At 33.2% G+C, this 21319-nt stretch overlaps 1 protein-coding gene across 1 annotated transcript in view; it reads left to right on the forward strand.

Moving 5' to 3' along the window:
• The first annotated feature begins 1571 nt into the window (after nucleotides 1–1571).
• Nucleotides 1572–21319, forward strand: part of BCHE (butyrylcholinesterase) — a 58870-nt gene continuing 39122 nt past the window's right edge. Inside the window, exons 1-2 of the mRNA XM_059388066.1 lie at nucleotides 1572–1675; nucleotides 8096–9620. Of these exons, the coding sequence (XP_059244049.1) occupies nucleotides 1627–1675; nucleotides 8096–9620 (1574 nt within the window). The 5' untranslated portion in view covers nucleotides 1572–1626. The remainder of the gene's footprint in view (nucleotides 1676–8095; nucleotides 9621–21319) is intronic.

Raw genomic sequence — 21319 nt, forward strand, 5'->3', positions numbered from 1 at the left:
CAGATGCTTAACCAATTGCTCCATCCAGGTGCCCCAGAATGACTACATTTTAGACGAGATCGGGTGTGTTCAGGTGGTAATGGCTGTAGGCCAGAATGACTACATTTTAAACAGAAATCCCATCAATTTATAAAGCATTGCTTAATTGTCACTATACACCTTTTAAAAAGCCCTTCCTTCTTTAGGTAAACCATATATTTTATAACTTTCATGTGACTAGGTTGTCTATATGAACTATATTCTAAAGGCCTTACAAATCATTGTGATCGGGAGGTTTTTTAATCTCATAAATACCTCCTGAGTAGTAATTTTTGCAGAAAAGATATTTTTTAAGACCAAAGTGGCTATTAACTTGTAAGCAATTGAAATGAAATGACATCAGACAGATTTAAATTAAAATTTTCATTCCAACAACTACTAGTGGTGAAATATACAACAAGTATCTTATCTTTATAAGCCTTAGCTCCTTCATCTAAAAAACACAGTTAATGATATTTAACATATATTATTGGAATAAAGTAAAATAATTTATGTAACTGTCAACGATAATGATTGGCACAAGATAATATCAATAACAAATGACAGTTCTTACACTTGCATGTTTGAAATTTTAGCACAGTATTAAAAACAAAAACAGGTTTACCTACAATTACATGCCTACTAATTAGTCCATAGTGAGCCAAAAAGTGAGAGATTTAAAAGTGAAAGCTATCATTTGCAAGAGATAAAGAATGTAACTGTGTTGAGAAATCAAGCATTAAAAGTTTTTCTTTTTCATTTTCCCAAATATATATTTCAAGGAAGGTAAGCCTGAAATTTAAAACTACATCCCTGAGAATTCATATTCTTCCTGCTGACAGATGTATCTTTTTAAGAGTTTGAAAATTGTTCATTGTATTTTTTTTTATTGACCAGAAAATTGTGGCTTCTCATCACATTTGACCACCTGCAGGACCCCTGACAGAAAATTACAAATGCTGAGATTTATAGAACTTAAATAAGTATTGGGATACAGGGCTTGGAAGGATATACATAACAGAGACATTCATTCAATTAATGTAACTAACCTTTGATTTGCATAGCTTTATTTACAGAGTAATTATTTTGTTTCCAGTTTTCTCTTTTGCACTCCTTTATAACTACATGAAAGGCACAGGTTGAAGGTACAAAGAATTTCAGTACTAAATTTCTTTAGAACCATGTGTACGTCTTTAAATCTTAAAATGAACACCACCCCCCACCCCCCCCGCAAATGTATATTCTATAAAAAAGGGGAAAGACCTTAAAAGATCTGGTGGCATTTAAAAAGGAAAACACATGCATTCTCTGTTCAGTTTCAGCTTCTGTTAAAGAAGCTTCTGTATCTTTTTTTTTTTTCTTCACTCTGAAATAAACGGCTGCAATCGTAAAGCATGAATCTGGTAATACTTTTGTAAATGAATCACTATTGCATTCATACCATTAGCCTCTGAACAGATGTCAGAAAGTAAAGATTGGCTGCCTCTAGATCAAGTTGCTGCTGCCAACTCTCGCGAGCTTTGTCAGTAACAGTTGATTGTAATGTCAGTGCAGTCCAATTTACAGGCTGGAGCAGCAGCTGCATACTGCTTTTCCCTGAAGTATTACATGATTTCCACTCCTTGCAAACTTTATCATCTTTGTTGCAGTGAGTCAGGTAAGCTGCTCTGAATTTACATGTTCCTGTAGAGATGCAACTTACCGTGAAGCTCATTCTGTAAGGAGGATTGTTATCCCTTCACTTGTTTGCTGTGCCCCTTTGGTGCTCTGTGGAAAACAGTTATTGCAAATGGGACAGATGAAGCAAGCAAGCAGACACATGCATAAGATCTGCCTATTATTCAGGGAACGCAAACTGAGCCCATTTTAACTGCTGAGGAAATAATTAATTTATTCAACTTTGTGTAAAGGACTGTAGCACTTGTGGAATCACTGTGGTATATGTTCCTAGTGTGCTCCCTAAGGGAAAACATTTTTATGCTGTATTTTACCCTTAAATGCACGATTCAGTGAATCTCTTTCTCTTCTGAAAAGAGTAACAAAAGTGGTCTTTGACTAGTCTTAGTTTATTTTCTTTTTTCTTTGTTTGTTTTTTGTTTTTTAAGTGAAATGAAATGAATAGTTCTCTTATTGTCTGGTTTGACAGGGTACTTTTCTTAACATTTTGTCATCTGAAACTATCAACTGGCAAAGAATAAAGTCAAAGTTTTTTTTTTTTTTTATATCTAAAGGAAAATTATGTTTCCTAACTTGATTTACAAACCTTACCACCTTGCTTCTAATTGTCCTTTTTTTTTATTAGTGCATTTAAATTGTAGCAAAATTTTGTAAATTTGCTATTATTTCTACTATTATAGAAACAATGAGCAAATACAGATTTTTTAGTCTTGTAAATCTACCTTTACTTTGATGGTATCAGTTCTTGTTTAATCAGAGAATTAAGCATTGAGTATAAAATGCATGAATGATTAAAAGTAAACTGAAATGCAGAATTATTTCATTGTTTATGATTTCTATTTATAATTTATTTTTTATTTCAAAAGTAGACCTTCCAAATTTTTATGAACATATTACATAATAATAGACTCAACTAGGAGTTACTAGTCTGTATAATGGCTTGCATAATCTAAACTATCTCATACTTATGATAAGTATGATATTTCATTTATGTAAATAGTTACGTGTTTAAGGATGAGCGTGTGTTTTTAAAGAGTTGCTTTATACTTTAAATGAAAATCTTTAGACTTCTCTGTGAATTTGAAATAACGTCACCTTTGAATGACAAATAAAATTGCTCATTGGATTTGCTAAGTTGTTTTGTTTTCCTGATTTGTTGTTGTTTTATTGTTGTTTACTTTTAATGTCCTGCCTCTTTAACTGTAAGAAAATATTTGAGATCTATTCCACATCTATGCCAGTTTTTAAAATATGAGTTAATAATATCTTTACAAGTCACATCTTGCTTATCAATTTAGTTTCTACTTTGAGTCATTTTTTGACAACAATTATTAATAACATATTTAAATTTTATGTTGTATTCATATTAATGCTGTATGACAAAAATCTGCTCATTCTTATAAAAACTGAAGGATGTTAGAGAATTATAATTGAATAGATGTCAACCTAACACCAGATTCAACTTTCAAAGAAGATCCAAGATATCTCTCTAATATTAAATATTTGAATTATTTGCCTGATGAAAAGTTTGTGAATGTTCTTCCTGATTAAGGACAGATAGGGATCTTAGGTTTCTCATACCTAATATAGTGTCTTCTCTCTGTATGCGTTCTTTTAGTGACTAGTGGGTATCTGAGGGATCCCTGTGGTATAGTCTATTTATAAACAGACTTCCTTAATTCCCCACTTCAGATAGCCTTAAAAAAAGCAAGCTTTTTAGGTTTGGTATAAAGGCTTAATTGTTTAATTTGACCAAATACATTTCAGAGGCGCTTATTCTAGATCACATTATCTAGATGGCTTTTGTCCCACTATTTTATGAAGGTTTGTTTTTATATAGAAATACATATTATAACTTTTTAAAAAAAACAGGAAAATTACACTCAGAGAAAATTGTTACCATCTTTTAAGAAGTCCTTGGGTGGCCAGTCGTTTTGAAAATGTGGCTGATAATCAACCATGGCAAATATATGGCAAGTTAAATAGCTCTTTCTTCCAATCATTTCATTATAGCCATGTCTTACGGCACAACATATATTTCTTAAAATTGATACTACTTTCAAAATTAAATCAACAATGAAAAAAGTAATTTTTTGCCTTTTTTATTTTCAATGCTATATTGTTAAAAGTTTGAAATATTTCCCAAAAATCACCAGGAGATTTTGATATCCCAGACCACTTGATAACTTTGGAATACTATACTCTTCATTATCTTTCAGGTATTTCCTTCTTCCCATGCTCATCATTCACTTTCTCTTGCATTTCCAAACAAAGACTCTTTGCCTTTCTTTCAGAAACTGTAGCGTAAGTTAAGTGATCTATTTCAGATACTCGGTGATAGTTTGTATGAAAATTTTCCCATTCTTTATCATGTATTATGTATTCTCAGAGTTTAAATTGTTTATCAAATGTGACATCAACCAACTTGCACCAAAATTTATTGAAAAAAAAGAAGTTTTATTTAAAGTTTTAATTATTAGTAAAGATTTAGATATATAGACTAATCACATTTTCTTAGTGATTCATCTTTTGATTATTTAATACTGTGGTAACATATACAAAAAATACAGAGCAACCTGTTAGAATAGAGAATACCAGATTATGAAAAGAACAACATAATGCTTATTTCAATCAGTACTACAGCTAATTATAAAAATATTACCCTACACTAATAATGTGTATGTGAGCATATACATACTTTCATATTAAAGTCTAGACTTTATAGTATGGTGTATTAATGCTCCACTAGGTAACATGATGGTGAGCTGGAATTATAATACCATTCTTTCAGTGAATATATGATTACCATGATACTCTTTAAATGTTATTAATTACATTATTTGTGAGGTGAGGACTCATAGATCGTAGCTGAGAAAGCAAGATTATTATTCACATTAATCATACTATACAACATCATCTATTCAGCACAAATATAAATAAAAACATACAAGAAAATCAAGCTAGGTGACATATGAATGAGATTATAGACTTTTACATCTTATAGTAGATATGTTTTAAAATATTCAAGGAAAATTGTTACATTTATTAAATACATACAAAACCAAAATATTTTGGTAGTATTATACTTGCTGTGCAATAAAATTATTAAACCGTGCAACAAACATTTGAAAATTAACAGAGACCAGAAGTTATTAACATTAGGTGTTTGTTTTATAAAGGTAAAATGATATTTATATAAAACCCCAAATACACACACACAAAAACAGATGATCTTTACTTTAGATTCAGAAGAACATTGCTTGAATTGGGCCACAGGGAGAAATGAATACAACCAGAGATGCTGCAATTAATCTGTTGAAATGCAGCTTAGAAAAAACCCACTTTGTGTTTTAATTCCTATTTTCTTTCCAAAACAGGTTTTTAAAAAGAAACAAAAAAAATCCATTGTAGCACTTTGTTCTCCAAATGTCACCTCCATCTATTTGAAAGGGCTTGGAAATTATCAGAAGGAAAAAAAAATAAGACTATGATAGCTATGCCTCTAAAACTCCTAAATTGTCAGAAATACAAAATTTCATTAATAAGTGTTAAGTCTATAAGAACTTTTACATTATTGTTATATTATCATGGAATTATGATATGATATGATTATATTATATCATAATCAGAATAATATAATAAATATTATATTATAAATATTATATTGTATCATATCATAATAGTATAGAAATCATAAATAACATGATAGTATAGAATAGTATTAAAATATTATATAGCTCAATAATATATTTAATAGTCTTAACACAGATTCAATTGTATCAAAACTGATAACATAAAATAATGTCATGATTTTATTTCCTAAAATCTTATTATTTTTATACTTATTATATATAGACATATATGTGTGTGTATACACACACACATACACATATAAATACATATATGGTAATTGATAGAATTAGATGTATATATATATAGATATGTAGATATAGAAATACCCATAAATACACTAAACAAAATACTGTACAACTGATCAGGTTATCCAGATCTTTTGGGGGGACTCAAAAAATACTTGTTGATCAATAACTGTACTATTAGCAGCGGTGAATGAGGTTGATTTAAAATGTGAGAATCCTAACCCTGAAAGAGTTTTCAGAATAATACTTTATTCTCTCTACCTTCTGAGACAATCTAAATTAAAAAAAAAAACAAAAAACACTAATACAAATTCTCAATGCTCACAGCACTAGCTTCTTAGGCACCTTAGACACATAGACTGTATTTAAAATTACAGTATCAAAAAATAATACAGAAAAAAATTTTGTACATTTATGGACCTTTGTTATTATTGTGTGCATGAAAATCAGTATTTGTATTTGACTGTTTTAATCAGGTTTTCTTTCAGTTATACAAAGATGTTATTTCTTTTAAATGATATGGGCATTTCATTTTTGTGTTCCTCTTTGTCATGTAAAGTTTCATAATCTGATTTTTAGGTTTTATTAATTTTAAAGAAATTCTGGTGTACAATATGAATTTTTTTAAAGATAGATTTATTTATTTGAGGAAGAGAGAGCATGCAGAGCACGAGTGGGGGGCAGGAGTAGAAGAAGGGGGAGGGAGAGAAGCAGACTCCCTACTGAGCTTAGAGCCCTATGCAGCTAGATCTCATGACCCATGAGATCATGACCTGAGCTGAAACCAACTCACTGAGCCACCCAGGTGCTCCACATTATGAATTTTTTTTAATTTTTTATTTTTTATAAACATATATTTTTATCCCCCGGGGTACAGGTCTGTGAATCACCAGGTTTACACACTTCACACACTTTTGCACTCACCAAAGCACATACCCTCCCCAGTGTCCATAATCCCACCCCCTTCTCCCAACCTCCCTCCCCCCAGCAACCCTCAGTTTGTTTTGTGAGATTAAGAGACGCTTATGGTTTGTCACCCTCCCAATTCCATCTTGTTTCATTGATTCTTCTTCTACCCACTTAAGCCCCCATGTTGCATCACCACTTCCTCATATCAGGGAGATCATATGATAGTTTTCTTTCTCCGTTTGACTTATTTCGCTTATTTCGCTAAGCATGATATATTGTCGCAAATGGCAAGATTCCATTTCTTTTGATGGCTGCATAGTATTCCATTGTGTATATATACCACATCTTCTTGATCCATTCATCTGTTGATGGACATCTTGGGAGAGCTGGAGTAGCCTAGAGGTTAAATGCACAGAGGGTGGAACCAAGCTCCACATTATGAATTTTTAACAAAACTTTGATTTCCATAAGCAATCTTTTCATGTCATCAATAAATATTATTTAATAAAATGTCAAATAGTTTTGATTTCGTAAGGCTCAAAGATTCCTTTTTCTTCTTCTTCTCTTTCCAGTAATTCCTCAGCATTAGTCCTCTTAATCTCACTTATTTTGTCCACTATAAAAATGCAAGTAATCTGACCATGTTAACACATGTAACCTCACCAGTTGCATATACTTTGATCAATTAACAAATAACAGATGTGCATTGAGTAATCCCTGCATGTAAAATTCTTTTGAAGTATCTGCTCAAACATTGTGTTATCAGCTGCTGGTTCTCCCATTAACATTGTAGTTCAGCTAGAGAAGGCTTTCTTCATTACTCACTTTCAGGGAAATTGTCTGGTATATATCCACAGTTCTCTATCCCAGTTTTTCCCATAGTTCTTTACAGTGGCAGCAGATTTGTTAGTATTCACAATTTTTAAAATCGATGACAACAGTTGTATTTTTGTTACTTAATATTCAATGAATAGATTGTCCAAATTCTCTTCTGGATTGTGTAGAGGAAGAAACCAGGAGGCAAAAAGAACCACAGGAAGGACTATGGAAAAAGAAAATGCTACTAACAGAAGTCTAAGGACCTTTAAAGGTTCTCAATCTACTTCACAGTCTGTCAAGAGTCAGCTGACCATGAATAGAACTGTACATATTTCAGAGAACACAGGAGCTTATATTTTCTCCTCTAACTGAAGTAGAAATGATATCTTCATGAGTTGACTACCACTTAATGCCACTTTTGGTGGGTCTGTGTATGATTAAAAAAGTATATATACCCGGGACAAATTTCCTCCTTAAAATACTAAATCTTCCTTACAGAAACTTGATAATGAATCTTCCCAAAGTGAAATAATTTGTAATTTCCATTCCACTTATTCCTGTTCTAAATTGAAAACTGAAATATCCCCAAGCATTTTCTATATGTGTGTGTGTGTGTGTGTGTGTGTGTATGTGTGTGTGTTTGTTTAACAAAATCTTTATAGTAGTAGCAGATTTATTAGTTTTCATAATTGGCAGGATTAATAAGAACTACTGTATTTCAGTTAATTATCATAAATAAAATATAATACTTGATGCATGAAGCTTTTAAAACTTTCTAATTACCTCTCTTTCAGAAATCAAAATGCAGAGCAAGCGTACAATCATAAGCATCCGATTTCTCTTGCGGTTTCTTCTGTTCTGGGTGCTTATTGGGAAGTCACACACAGAAGAAGACATCATAATTACCACCAAGAATGGAAAAGTCAGAGGGATCAACTTGCCGGTGTTAGGTGGCACGGTAACAGCCTTTCTTGGAATTCCCTATGCACAGCCACCTCTTGGTAGACTTCGATTCAAAAAGCCACAGTTCTTGACCAAGTGGTCCGATACTTGGAATGCCACAAAGTATGCAAATTCTTGCTATCAGAACACTGATCAGAGTTTCCCAGGTTTCCCTGGATCAGAGATGTGGAACCCAAACACGGATCTCAGTGAAGACTGTTTATATCTGAATGTGTGGGTTCCAACACCTAAACCGAAAAATACGACTGTAATGATCTGGATCTATGGTGGGGGTTTTCAAACCGGAACATCATCTTTGCCTGTTTATGATGGCAAATTTCTAGCTTGGGTTGAAAGAGTGATTGTAGTTTCAATGAACTATAGGGTGGGTGCCCTAGGATTCTTAGCTTTGCCAGGAAATCCCGAGGTACCAGGGAACATGGGCTTGTTTGATCAACAGTTGGCACTTCAGTGGGTCCAAAAAAATATAGCAGCCTTTGGTGGAAATCCTAAAAGTGTAACTCTCTTTGGAGAAAGTGCAGGAGCAGGTTCAGTTAGCCTTCATTTACTTTCTCCTAGAAGTCAGCCATTGTTTACCAGAGCCATTCTGCAAAGTGGATCCTCTAATGCCCCTTGGGCAGTGATGTCTCCTGATGAAGCCAGGAACAGAACGTTGACCTTAGCAAAATATATTGGTTGCTCTAAAGAAAATGAGACAGAGATAATCAAATGCCTTAGAAACAAAGATCCCCAGGAAGTTCTACTGAATGAAGTCTTGGTTGTCCCCTCTGATCCACTTTTGTCTGTAAACTTTGGTCCAATTGTGGATGGTGATTTTCTCACTGACATGCCAGATACACTACTCCAACTTGGACAGTTCAAAAAAGCACAGATCTTGGTGGGTGTTAATAAAAATGAAGGGACAGCTTTTTTAGTATACGGTGCTCCAGGTTTCAGCAAAGATAACAACAGTATCATAACTAGAAAAGACTTTCAAGAAGGTTTAAAGATGTATTTTCCAGGAGTGAGTGAATTTGGAAGGGAATCAATCCTTTTTTATTATGTGGACTTGTTAGATGATCAGAGAGCTGAAAAATACCGTGATGCATTGGATGATGTTCTTGGGGATTATAATATCATATGCCCTGCCTTGGAGTTCACCAAAAAGTTATCAGAATTGGGAAATAATGCCTTTTTCTACTATTTTGAACACCGATCCTCCCAACTTCCTTGGCCAGAATGGATGGGAGTGATGCATGGTTACGAAATTGAATTTGTCTTTGGTTTACCTCTGGAAAGAAGAGCTAATTACACAAAAGCTGAGGAAATTTTGAGTAGATCCATAATGAAACACTGGGCAAATTTTGCAAAGTATGGGTAAGTGCTGATTTTTGTGATTGTTCTTGTTTGATTTTATTTGGTTTTTGCTTAGCTTTGCTTGTTGTCTGGTATAGGTGTCATTAAAGGCACATAAATGTTTTAATTATTTACTCTTTTTGGACCATAAACTACTTTTGGTTTTTATAATTTTTATAATTTTGGTTTTTATAATATACTTTTATAATTTTATTCTATTAAATAATATTAATAATATTATTATATTATATAATGAATTTCAATTTCTTACATCAGGGTGGTTAAAAGAAATCACAAAGAACTTTTATAAAAAATATTTTCTGATTTCATTTCTAAAATACTGCAAAGGACTGTAGTAATATTAGCCAAAGTTTATATGCAAATAGATGTTAACTTTGAAAGCTAAAGTTATAGTGACCATACTTTTTAACCTCAAAGTCTATAGTGTTTCAAGGTTTAGGGAAATGTAGGAATGTATCTTCTCCTCATACTCATAAGCAAAGGTAGTGGTAACTGCTAGGTGGAAAAACACATTGCCATTCAGGAAAATCAAAGGGCAAAACAGTGTTGGGGTTGGCCCTCAGATTACTTCAAATACAAATGCAGAATTTGGCATTTTATCAATTTTTTCCCTAATAGGTTTATTCAGAGCTTTCAGGTGACCTGTGTTAGACAGGAGCAGCTACAAGGGTCTTCAGGTTTAGCTAAACTGCTTTTGGCTTGAGCAATCATATAGCTGACATTAGCTAGTGAGAAACATGATAGAAGAACATATTTTTTCCTTATATGTTATAAATATTCTGATATTATGTCCCCAAGAGTCAGAAAAAAATAATCTGTTCAAATATATTTTCTTATTTGTGTCTCTTAAATATACAAATATATGTGTATAGAAAATAAGGGTTTTTTTGTAACCCCCAAAAGAATTTTATACATTGGGATAATTCGTATCAAAGAGAAAAACAAAAGAAATAGAAATTTGAGCATCTATTTTTAAAATACTGTGAGTACTTGCAGAAACTCACAAATTAATAGATGCATTAATCCAATCTGTCATATTATCTTTTATAATTGGGGAGAATGTTGATAGTGATGCTATTGCGTTCTAGTTTTCTCTTCCAACCTCCATCTGAAATTCATTATTTCATGTCACTAAATATATCTTCTACAAAGTTCTTATATGGTATAATTCTTCTCAAAAATTTCTAATGCTATCCATTGTGTCTAAAGCAAAAATTCTTCATTCTGTCATTAAAAGACATCTATAATCTTACTGCAACCCATAATCTCCAACAATACCTGGTTTCTTGGTGGGCCAGTTATCTCATGAATGCCAAAGATTTCAAGCTTAATATACCTTCTAGTCTTGTTCTTGTTCTGCACCCTGTTTAGAACAGCTACCCCTCTCCTTTTTAATGACATGAGTCCTACTCTTTTTTTAAGGTCCTGAGCACCCAGAAGTTTCACCTAATGTATCTTTAATTCTTAGAGTTGCAATTGCTTCAGACCTCTTTTTCACTCTCAACAGAAGTTACTGACCGTAACTTGTCTTGGTGAGCTTTTTCATTGTATGCTGAGCTTCCCAAACTAGGCTGAACTAGCTTCTGAAAAGAGAAACTGATTTTACTGGAAACTCATTAAAGTACTGGGTGGGTATGTGACATATTTATCAAATATTTGGTTGTCAAACCATTGAACAAAAACAGGTTAAGGCTAGAATGAGTAAAAAACATACATATGTTCAAGACACGTGGGCTATTAATTGTAGTTGTGCAATATCTTATGACTTCTCCACGTCATTTTCTGCTGAAGAGGGATCATCATTTCTAGAGAAGCATTAGAGTTATTTCTGTCTCATTCTGTTCTCGCCCTAAAGACTATATCCATATTAAATCATTTTATTATGTTTTAAATTCTTTCTTACAATTCTAGAGAGTATTTAAGGAGATATTTTTCTTAAAATTATTGATGCCTGTAATTTTTAAAGAACTTTATTTTGCATGTTGAAATCATCAAGGAATTTATACTTTCTTATGTCACAATGGAGAATACTGAGAATCAGATGTCATGAATATCTTGACACACAGCAACAGTTCAAAGAGAGAATCTTCAATGCTCAATGGAATAGATTGTTGAATTCTAATCTACTTCCATGATTAGCATAATATCATGGGAGTATGTGAAGGTTTACACATTTTAGTTATAATGATAAATTCATTCAATGAGATTATAAATCATAAAGATTAATGTAAACTTTTTGAAGTAGTTTGGCTATCACAAAATGTCATTTTCATTGAGGAGTTTCTTTACAGTCCATATTTGCACAGTGAAACAGAAATAATAATACTTCGTATGTGTTGAGGGTTCACTTATTGGCAAACACAATGTTAATCACCTGGTATACATTATCTTCCTTTAAAGTATACCTAGGAATAAATACAGAAACTTAGAATGGTTAAGAAAACTCCAATAGAAAAAAAGTTGGTAAATGTACAGTTTGTAAATCCATCCCCATTTATCTGACTACAAAAGTGACCACAGAAGTTCTAGTTCTGTGGTTTTCAATGCAGGGAGATTAATCTCCTGACACCTCCTCACCTTCCCACTTCTAGAAACATTCAGTAATGTCTAGATCTGTGTTTGAGTGCCATATCTGGGAAGGGGAGTTGCTACTAAGGAGCCCAAGCATGTTGCTACACTTCCTGCAAAGCACAGAATAGCCTCTACAACAAAGAACTATTCATTGCAAATGTTAGTTATCCCAAGATGGAGAAACTGCCCATTCCTATTTCTTCATATCCCAAAAATAACACATGAAGAAAGTAAAAAAGTAGAACTAGGAGCAGTAATAATTATTCAGAAAAACGAGTTTTCAAGTTCATGGTTCATTAAGTGCTTTAACAAATTCTCCTTCTTAAATAATGTCTAGTATAAATTATATTTTTGTTATAATCAAATTCAAAATAAGGGGTGCCTAGGTGGCTCAGCTGGTTGAGTGTCTGACTCTTGGTCTTAGCTCAGGTCTTGACCTCAGGGTCATTAATTCAAGTCCCTTGTTGGGCTCCATGCTGGGTCGGCCTGGAGCCTACCTTAAAAAAAATTAAATTCAAAATAATTTTGGTGATTTTTTTATTTTGCCAATGGGTCATTTAGTAGACTTGTTATTTAACTCCCAAGTATTTGGATAATTTCTAGATATTTTGTTATTGATTTCTAGGTTAATTCCATTCTAATAATAGACAATACTCTGTAAGATCTTCCCCTTTGAAATATATTTAAAAAAAAAATGCTTTATGACCCTTACAATCTGGATGGGTGATTAGTTTATGTGCTCTTCCATTACTTGGTATGGTGTGTTCTATAAATCAGTTAGTTCACAGTTGCTCAGGTCTTCTTATATTCTCCCTAATATTTTTGCCTATTTGTTTCAAATACGAAGAGGTATTCACATCTTCAGCTGTCATTGTGGTGTTACTCATTTCCCCATTTAGCTCTGCTAATTTCTTTTAGTATTTTAAATCTATGTTATTAATTTCTGTGCATATTTAGGATTACGTAGTCCTGATTAATTGACCATTCTGTCATCACAAAGTGTTTCTTTTCATCCCAAAGTTGGCTTTGTCTAATATCAAGATAAACATGTCAAGTTTTCTATACTTGTGTTTCACATTTTGTTCTATCCTTTTATCCCACTTGTATTTCTAAAGAAATCTTCCTTAAGTTGAGGTAGTATGATTAACTCATTTGACATTTAATGTGTTTATCAATATGGTTTTAAGTATATCATCTTCCTTTTCTTAAGTTCATTTTTCCTGTTGCTCCTTTGCAGCTTTTTTTTTTGCATTAATTGAAAGTCTTTTTTATTCCATTTGATTTTTATATAGACATTTTAATTTACCTTTAATATTTTTTCTCATGCTTGCTTTAGGGCTAGCAATTATTTCTTTAATTTGTGAAAGTCAACTTGCGTTAAACTGAAACATTCTGCATTTTGTAACTGACATTTCCCACTTTCTTCACAATTCACATTTCCCATTTCTACATCACCCTAACTACTTCACAAACGTAAGAAACTAACATTATTTCATGTATTCTCAGTGTTCCTCACCTTGCTGTTATGTTTAGGCAATGCATAATATAAAATCTCTCTTAAATCATTATTTGCTTCAAACCACCAGTTATATTTAGGCAAATTTATAAAAGAAAAGGAAAAATAGTCTTTCATATTTACCCACAGAATTGCCATTTCTAATGTTCTTTATTCTTACCTGTGGATTCTAGTTTTCATCTGGTATCATTCCCTTCACGCTGAGGAACATTCTTAAGGATTTTTCATTGTGTAGGTTGACTAGCTACAAATTCATTAGCTTTCTTTTATCTGAAAATGCCTTTATTTGACCTCCACTGAAGGATATTTTTTAAGAATATAGAGTACTGGGATGCCTGGGTGGCTCAGTGGGTTAAAGCCTCTGCGTTGGCTCATGCCCTGATCTCAGAGTCCTGGGATCCATTCCCACATCAGACTCTGCTCAGCAGGGAGCCTGCTTCCTCCTATCTCTCTGCCTGCCTCTCTGCCTACTTGTGATCTCTGTCTGTCAAATAAATAAATAAAATCTTTAAGGAAAAAAAAAAAAGAATATAGAGTATTGAGCTGATTTTAGCCTGCTTCCTCCTATCTCTCTGCTGGCCTCTCTGCCTACTTGTGATCTCTGTCAAATAAATAAATAAAATCTTTAAGAAAAAAAAAAAAGAATATAGAGTATTGAGCTGATTTTTTTTCTTTTCCATTATCTTCTTGTATCTCTAGTGTTGAAGTGAAGTGAGATTTTATTCATATGATTTTCCCCCTCTATGCAATTTTTTTTTTCCATGCCTCTGGATCGATTTTTTTTTTAAATATTTTTTTAAAGATTTTATTTATTTATTTGACAGAGATCACAAGTAGGCAGAGAGGCAGGCAGAGAGAGGGAGAAGGAAGCAAACTCCCTGCTGAGCAGAGAGCCCCAGGTGGGACTCAATCCGAGGACCCTGAGATCATGACCTGAGGCAAAGGCAGAGGCTTTAACCCACTGAGCCACTCAGGCGCCCCCTCTGGGTTGATTTTAAAATTTTGTCTTTATCTTGGATTGTCAATAGTTTGTCCATGATGTTTCCCAGTATAACTTTTTTTTTGGGCGGGGGGGTCTGGAGTTCACCAAGACTCTTCTTGTTGATTTTAATGCCACATTTGTAGTATTTTGTGTCAGCATTTCATCAAATATTCTTTCTGCCTCTTTCTCATTCTCATCTCCTTTAAGACTCCAACTATACATGTACTAGGTAGTTTAATATTTCACAGGTCACTAAATTTCTATTCCCTTTTCTTCAGTTTTGCTTCTGTTATTCAAATTAAGTATTTTTTATTGATTTCTCCACAAGCTCACTGACCATTTCAACCTTCTCCAGTTTGTAGCTGAACCCATCCCATGAGTTTTTTATTTTGTTTTAGTTTTCAGGTAAAAATTTCCTTTTTAAAAAACAATTTCATTTCTTTGAGAAGAGTCCCTCCCTGTCTCCTATTTAAAAATATATTGTTTTTTAAGTTCTTGAACTTATTTAAAACAGTTTTAAGGTTTTGTTTGCTCAGCCAATATCTGGTTCATGGGTTCAGTTTCTATTTTTCTCTTTCTTTGCATGCTTAATAATTTTCAACTTTATAGTGGACTTCATGGATTATATGCAGCAAAAACTATATTATTTTATCCCTCTCAGAAGAAGTATGCTTGCACTGAAGAATGTTTTCCTTTTTTACCAGGTGATTCGATTAAAAGTTGTGTATACACTAAAGTTTGTTTCAAATGTGTAATAGGCATGGTTTTATATTATGTTGGAGTGGATCCAGGGGAGGTCCAAGATATTTTATAGATCCTCCAACTTGGTAGGAATTAAATTCAAAAGTCAGGCTTAAAAGTCTGTCTTTACTTAGGGTGTTAGAGGTACTTGGTTTCAGGATCTGTTAGGATGGGGTAGACTAGGTCTCCCTGTACTCCTTACTTGTAAGGTTTAGCTTTGCCTCCAGCTAAGTATTAAAGAGGTACTAATGTGATGTAAATGAAGTGTTGACAACATTTTGATAGCTATTTGCTTTGCTCTCCAACTTTTCACATCTCTCTTCTGCTCTCAGCCCCGCTGCTGCTTCTCTCTCTTCTGCCTCTTAGACTCTCACCCTGTACATAATCAGCCCAGGCCTCAGCCAAAAATCTGCAGGAAATCCCTGCAGAGAATTTTAGCCTCACTCCTTCCTTCTTGGAGTCGGCCTCCACAGATTGCAGATTCTGTATCCAGGAACTCTTATTTCTGTCCCTTGACCTCAGTGAAGCTACTCAACTGTTTCGTCTCACGCATGCTGCATCTTGGACAAGAAATTCTTCTCATGTAAGTAACTGCAGTAAGCACAGGTTTACATTGGAGTTCCCTGCATTCAAAGAACACAGACTTGCGCTGCCAGTTATCTGGTTCCTCAAACTCACTGCCCTGTTTTTGTTTTTGTTTTTGTCCAGTATTATAATTGTTTATGGTGAGAAGGTTAAGCTAGTTTAGATCACTCCATCGTGGATAAACACAGAAGTCCAAACTTCCCCCATTTGTATTTTAAAGGAACATTAACCTTTGTATTTCTCATTTGGTTACATGAAACTCTTTTTTTGCAGTTACTTTAGAATATCTTATCAATTTTCAAGACAATAAAAGTCTTTTTAGTTTGACTTCTTGGCAAAAATGAGAAAACATTATTCTGTGATAGCACTAAAGTGTATTCAGATATGATATCTCTATTGTAGTGCTTTAAATTCCTTACAAAACAGAAGCCACAATATCATGTAAACCTTTGCTAATTGTAATTACCACCTATATGTACTTTGGTTGCTCCTACTTTTCCCTCAATCCCATCTTTGAAAATGAATTTAAAACCTTACCCAAATAATACACAGGTCCATTGTGCATTATACCCAATACTCTATACTATTATATGTTGAAATATCAATTCACATATATATCCATCAATCATTCATCCAAGCAATAACTTTATTTTTGAGAGAAAGAGAAAGAAAACTAACAAGGGGGAAGGAAGGTCAGAGGGAGAGGGAGAAGTCGACTCTCTGCTCAGCAGAGAGCCTGATGTGGGGCTAGATCCCAGGACCCCGGGATCACAACCTGAGCCAAGGCAGATGAAGATGTTTAACTGACTGAGCCACCCAGGCGCCCCTAAGCAATAACCTGATGGGCAAGAAATTAAATTAAGCAGAACTTAATAACATCCATTCAGCACTATCCCAATTATACAGGAAATTGGTGAAATCAAACTTGATTTATCAGAGATACCAGAGCAGCTAAAGAAAGTAAAATAGCTAAATATAATTAGTAGCATAATGTAAGATAGTGGAGGATCATTATTCCAGGACCCCTCCTGTTGCTTCCCACTGTGTCAGATAATCTTTTGTTTACTGTATCCTCTCCAGGTGCTCTATTCAGAGCTTCTCCAGTGTACAACTTCAAGGGGAGCCATTCACCGCTAAGTTACACAGTCATCCCAATTGTATGTGACAGCCGTTATGTATCCAGTGTTCATCTTTCTACAGATCTTATGTTTATATCACCTTAGGCAACTTACTTCAAACTCCCTACTATTTTTCCTTATCTATAAAATGGGGATATAAATAGACCTCCATTACTGACATATGTAAATGTTACCTTATCATTTACAGAAAATTGCATTCGCCCTTACAATTAAACAACAACAACAACAACAAACAAACAAACAAACATATTTTCCCCCTACCAGGCACAAACTACTTCAATCTATTCTTATCTAAGATCGAATTTGCCTTCTCCCCCCAAATGTACAATTGTTTACTTCCCAGCTCCACGGGAATTAATTAATGAAGTTTTCAAACAAATAAAGATAAACTAAAAGTTGAAGCAGCTAACTGGTTTCTGTCTTTTTGGTGATAATCCCTTTATTCAGAATCTCTCTGAAGTGGATAATATTTTTTTATATATATATATATATATATATATATATATATATATATATATATATTTTGCCAGACATAAATGTTATGGCATACTTTTGTCTTATTTTGATATCATGACACCAAAAAAATTCCTTAACAAAGTATTTGTAACTTGATTATAGCATATCTGCTGCTACTCTTATGTATTTTATTTATTTCCAATTTATTCCTTTAGACTGGAAAAAACCTTATCACAGATGGAACAATTTAATAAAAGGAAACAAAAATATACGACTAAACTTTCAGTCCCATGATTCGCTGATCCATTAAAAACAATAAGAACAGTTCCTGATTTTTGTACTGGAAAGTAGGTGTGATTAAAATAAATGCTAAGCCATAATTTCTTAGTGCACGACATTTTTTTTTAAATAATTGAGACAATTTAAAAATAGGCATGCTTTAATATACTAAATTGTAATTATAATGATTACAATTTAGAGATTTGTCAGACTTCTAATGCAGTAAACTTTGTTTCCGATTTAAAATATTTGGGATATATATATCTTCATATACACACATGCATTAAGGATTGGGTGCTTCAAAGACATTGCTGTAACTTCACTATACTAGTAGGAAGACATGCAATAATAATGTATTTTGTAATATTTATAATACAAAGTAGATTTAATAATATTAGTGTTTAATATGTGTGATTCTATCTCGTTTACTTACATATGACACACAAAATAAAGTGATTGAAAGGACAATTATTTCAACCCCACTTATTTATTTATTTTAATATTTTATTTATTTATTTGGCAGACAGAGATCACAAGTAGGCAGAGAAGCAAGCAGAGAGAGAGGAGGAAGCAGGCTCCCCACTGAGCAGAGAGCCTGATGCGGGACTCGATTCCAGGATCCTGAGATCATAACCCAAGCTGAAGACAGAGGCTTTAACCCAAAGAGCCACCCAGGCACCCCAACTTCACTTATTTTTTAAGTGAGTGTATTTTCTTTATGTGTTCTTATTTTACCCCCTCCTGCAATCATTTTATATTTTCAAAAGATAATAGAAAAACTAAGGAAAGTCAAAGAAAGTGTAAATAGAAAACTAGTGCTTTTTCATTCTAAATTTCTGTAGGAATTAGTATGTGTCCCTATTCATTATGTAAAGTTTGCACAAATCTCTTCACCAAGAAATTAATTTTCAAATTATACTTGAAATTATTTTTGTTGTATGTTTTAACTTAACAAAATAAATATTCTGGGACTTACATTACAACACATTTCTCAATAAGAGTTGCCTTAAATATAGCAAAAGGATAGCAGGTAAAGATTGTGTTAACGTGAATGATATCATTACACTGGCAAGGTATGAAGTGTATGGGTTCTATTATTAGAATGAAAAAATGCCAGAATGATGACATTATCTAACATTTCAGATGAGAAGTGTGTGGTCCATAGAAGAAAAGTGAATTGGAGCTAATAGGTGACAGAACAAAGATTAACTATGACTCTAGACTATTAACTTTCATTTCCTTGTATTATCCATTCACCAGGCTGCCTTCACCATGATTTATTGAAAGCAGTCATTAAACAGTCTTAGGAAATGCATTTGGTTGCAAACTAATAATTTTAACATGTCAGCATGCTGATACCTGCCTGGTTAATGTTACAAGGGTAAGGGCAGAGAACAGACTAAAATTAGACATCATGAGATGTAGAGACAAGTTTAAGTTTGTGAAAGGCTGTCATCTGGCCATCTAGTGCAATTATTATCAGGCTTATAATTAGATTTTCTGACAGATAATAGTTCATGTGGTTTCCAGAGTGAAGAAAAAAAATCCTTACCCTCTGATTCTATAATTATTTGTGGTACATTATCATAATTAACCTAACTGAAATATTTTGATGACTTTGCAAAAGGGTCAGAGTTCCAATCCCCTTGGATTTATTTTATTGCTATCATGACAGCATCAGTGTTCTATCACTTCAAATTCTGCCCCCCTCCTGAGGAATTAGATGTGAAATTACTCTGTAAGGAATAAAAAATGAATAGTAGCTGCAGTGTAAAGTACCTTAAGTTTAACAGATTTTTTGTAGGTTAAAAAAATGCATGCAGGGTGCCTGGGTGACTCAGTCGATAAGCCTATGCCTTTTGCTCAGGTCATGATCCCAGGGTCCTGGGATCAAGCCCCACATCAGGCTCTCTGCTAGGCAAGAAGCCTGCTTTTCCCTCTCCCACTCCCCCTGCTTGTGTTCCTTCTCTTGCTGTGTTTCTCTCTGTCAAATAAATAAATAATTTTTTTTTTTAAATATATATACATGCATTAGTGTAACTTATTTGAAAAGGAGGAATTACATTATGGGACAGTTTAATGTGTACATAGGATCACTTGCAAAACCGTTTTAGAGGGCTGCAATATTTTACCATCAGTGACAGTCATCTGAGAAGAAAATACCAGATCCCTGCCAAGGGTTGCATCTATGAAGATAGCTATAAAACTAAAATACATTTGACTAAATGTTTTGAAATACTTTATCACAGTGAAGTAGGGGAGAACTAATGTTTTTATAATATAAGGGGGCTCATTAAAACATGAAAAATCACATTGACAGGAGTTATTTACTTGGAAATAACAATGTGATTTGTTCTATATGGTTTTCGAAATGTTTTCTGTATTTGGGAAAAAATATAGCATTCAGTGCACTTGTAAATCTAAAGTTCAGTCTGACAGTAGAATTAATGAATTATTATTTTAAAAATCGAAGTCATTATTTCAGTGACATATAAATGCAATACTTCAGAAGACCTGTAAGGTATGAAGTAATACGTCATATTTCACTAAGTAACAAAATGCAGTAGCCAAAATGTGAATTTAAATATTTTACTGTATAAAATACGATTTCTCTGACTGTTTCATAATTAGATATAACTAAAATGTGTTTGGTCAGATTTATGAGTTCTAAGAAATTATTCTTGCTTCAGTTTTCCTCCTAATCAATAACACTCAAGATCCTAGTGCTAAAAAGCATAACTACACCTGATTTTTATTTATATGTTAATATTTTACCTAGACTCCTTCCTATTAGTATGATAGATACTATTAACCTGGTATGATAATCTGTAGATTTATTGTAAATGAAATGCCTGTATTAACTTGTCTACAGACCTTTGTTATATAAAAACAATTGAGTCTTTATCTTATACAAATTACATTATTTTTGGTGTATCAGTCTCTAAGGATTGCTACCAAAATAATATTTGTTTTTATGACTAGAGTTAAAATATTAGCTACCAAAATATATTTTATCTGGTAAACCATCACAAACCAACAAAATAACCCAATGGCATTACAAGTGTTAGAATTCCTTGCTTGTTTAAAAGCCACAATTCCAATCATGCTTGTACTGGTTTCATAATGTTTCTGGAGGTATGAAAATCAGACATTTTGTAAAAGTCCTTGATATGAAAATCTACATTTTTTATAGAGTACTTGTTAATCACAAGTTAAAACTTTTTGTATGGTTGGGTCATATAATATACAGGCCTGAAGAGAGGGTAAGCAATGTTTGGTAGACAGAATACATACATCTGTTGATTAAGTTCTCTGTCTTAAATGGACAATCTTTGTAGTGACCAAAAACAGTTACAATAGTAACATCAAAGGTCACTGACCATGGATAGCCATAACAAATATAATAAAAATAATGAAAAAAAATTGCCAT

This window comes from Mustela nigripes, chromosome 2, assembly GCF_022355385.1.
Source record: "Mustela nigripes isolate SB6536 chromosome 2, MUSNIG.SB6536, whole genome shotgun sequence".
NCBI lineage: Eukaryota > Metazoa > Chordata > Mammalia > Carnivora > Mustelidae > Mustela > Mustela nigripes.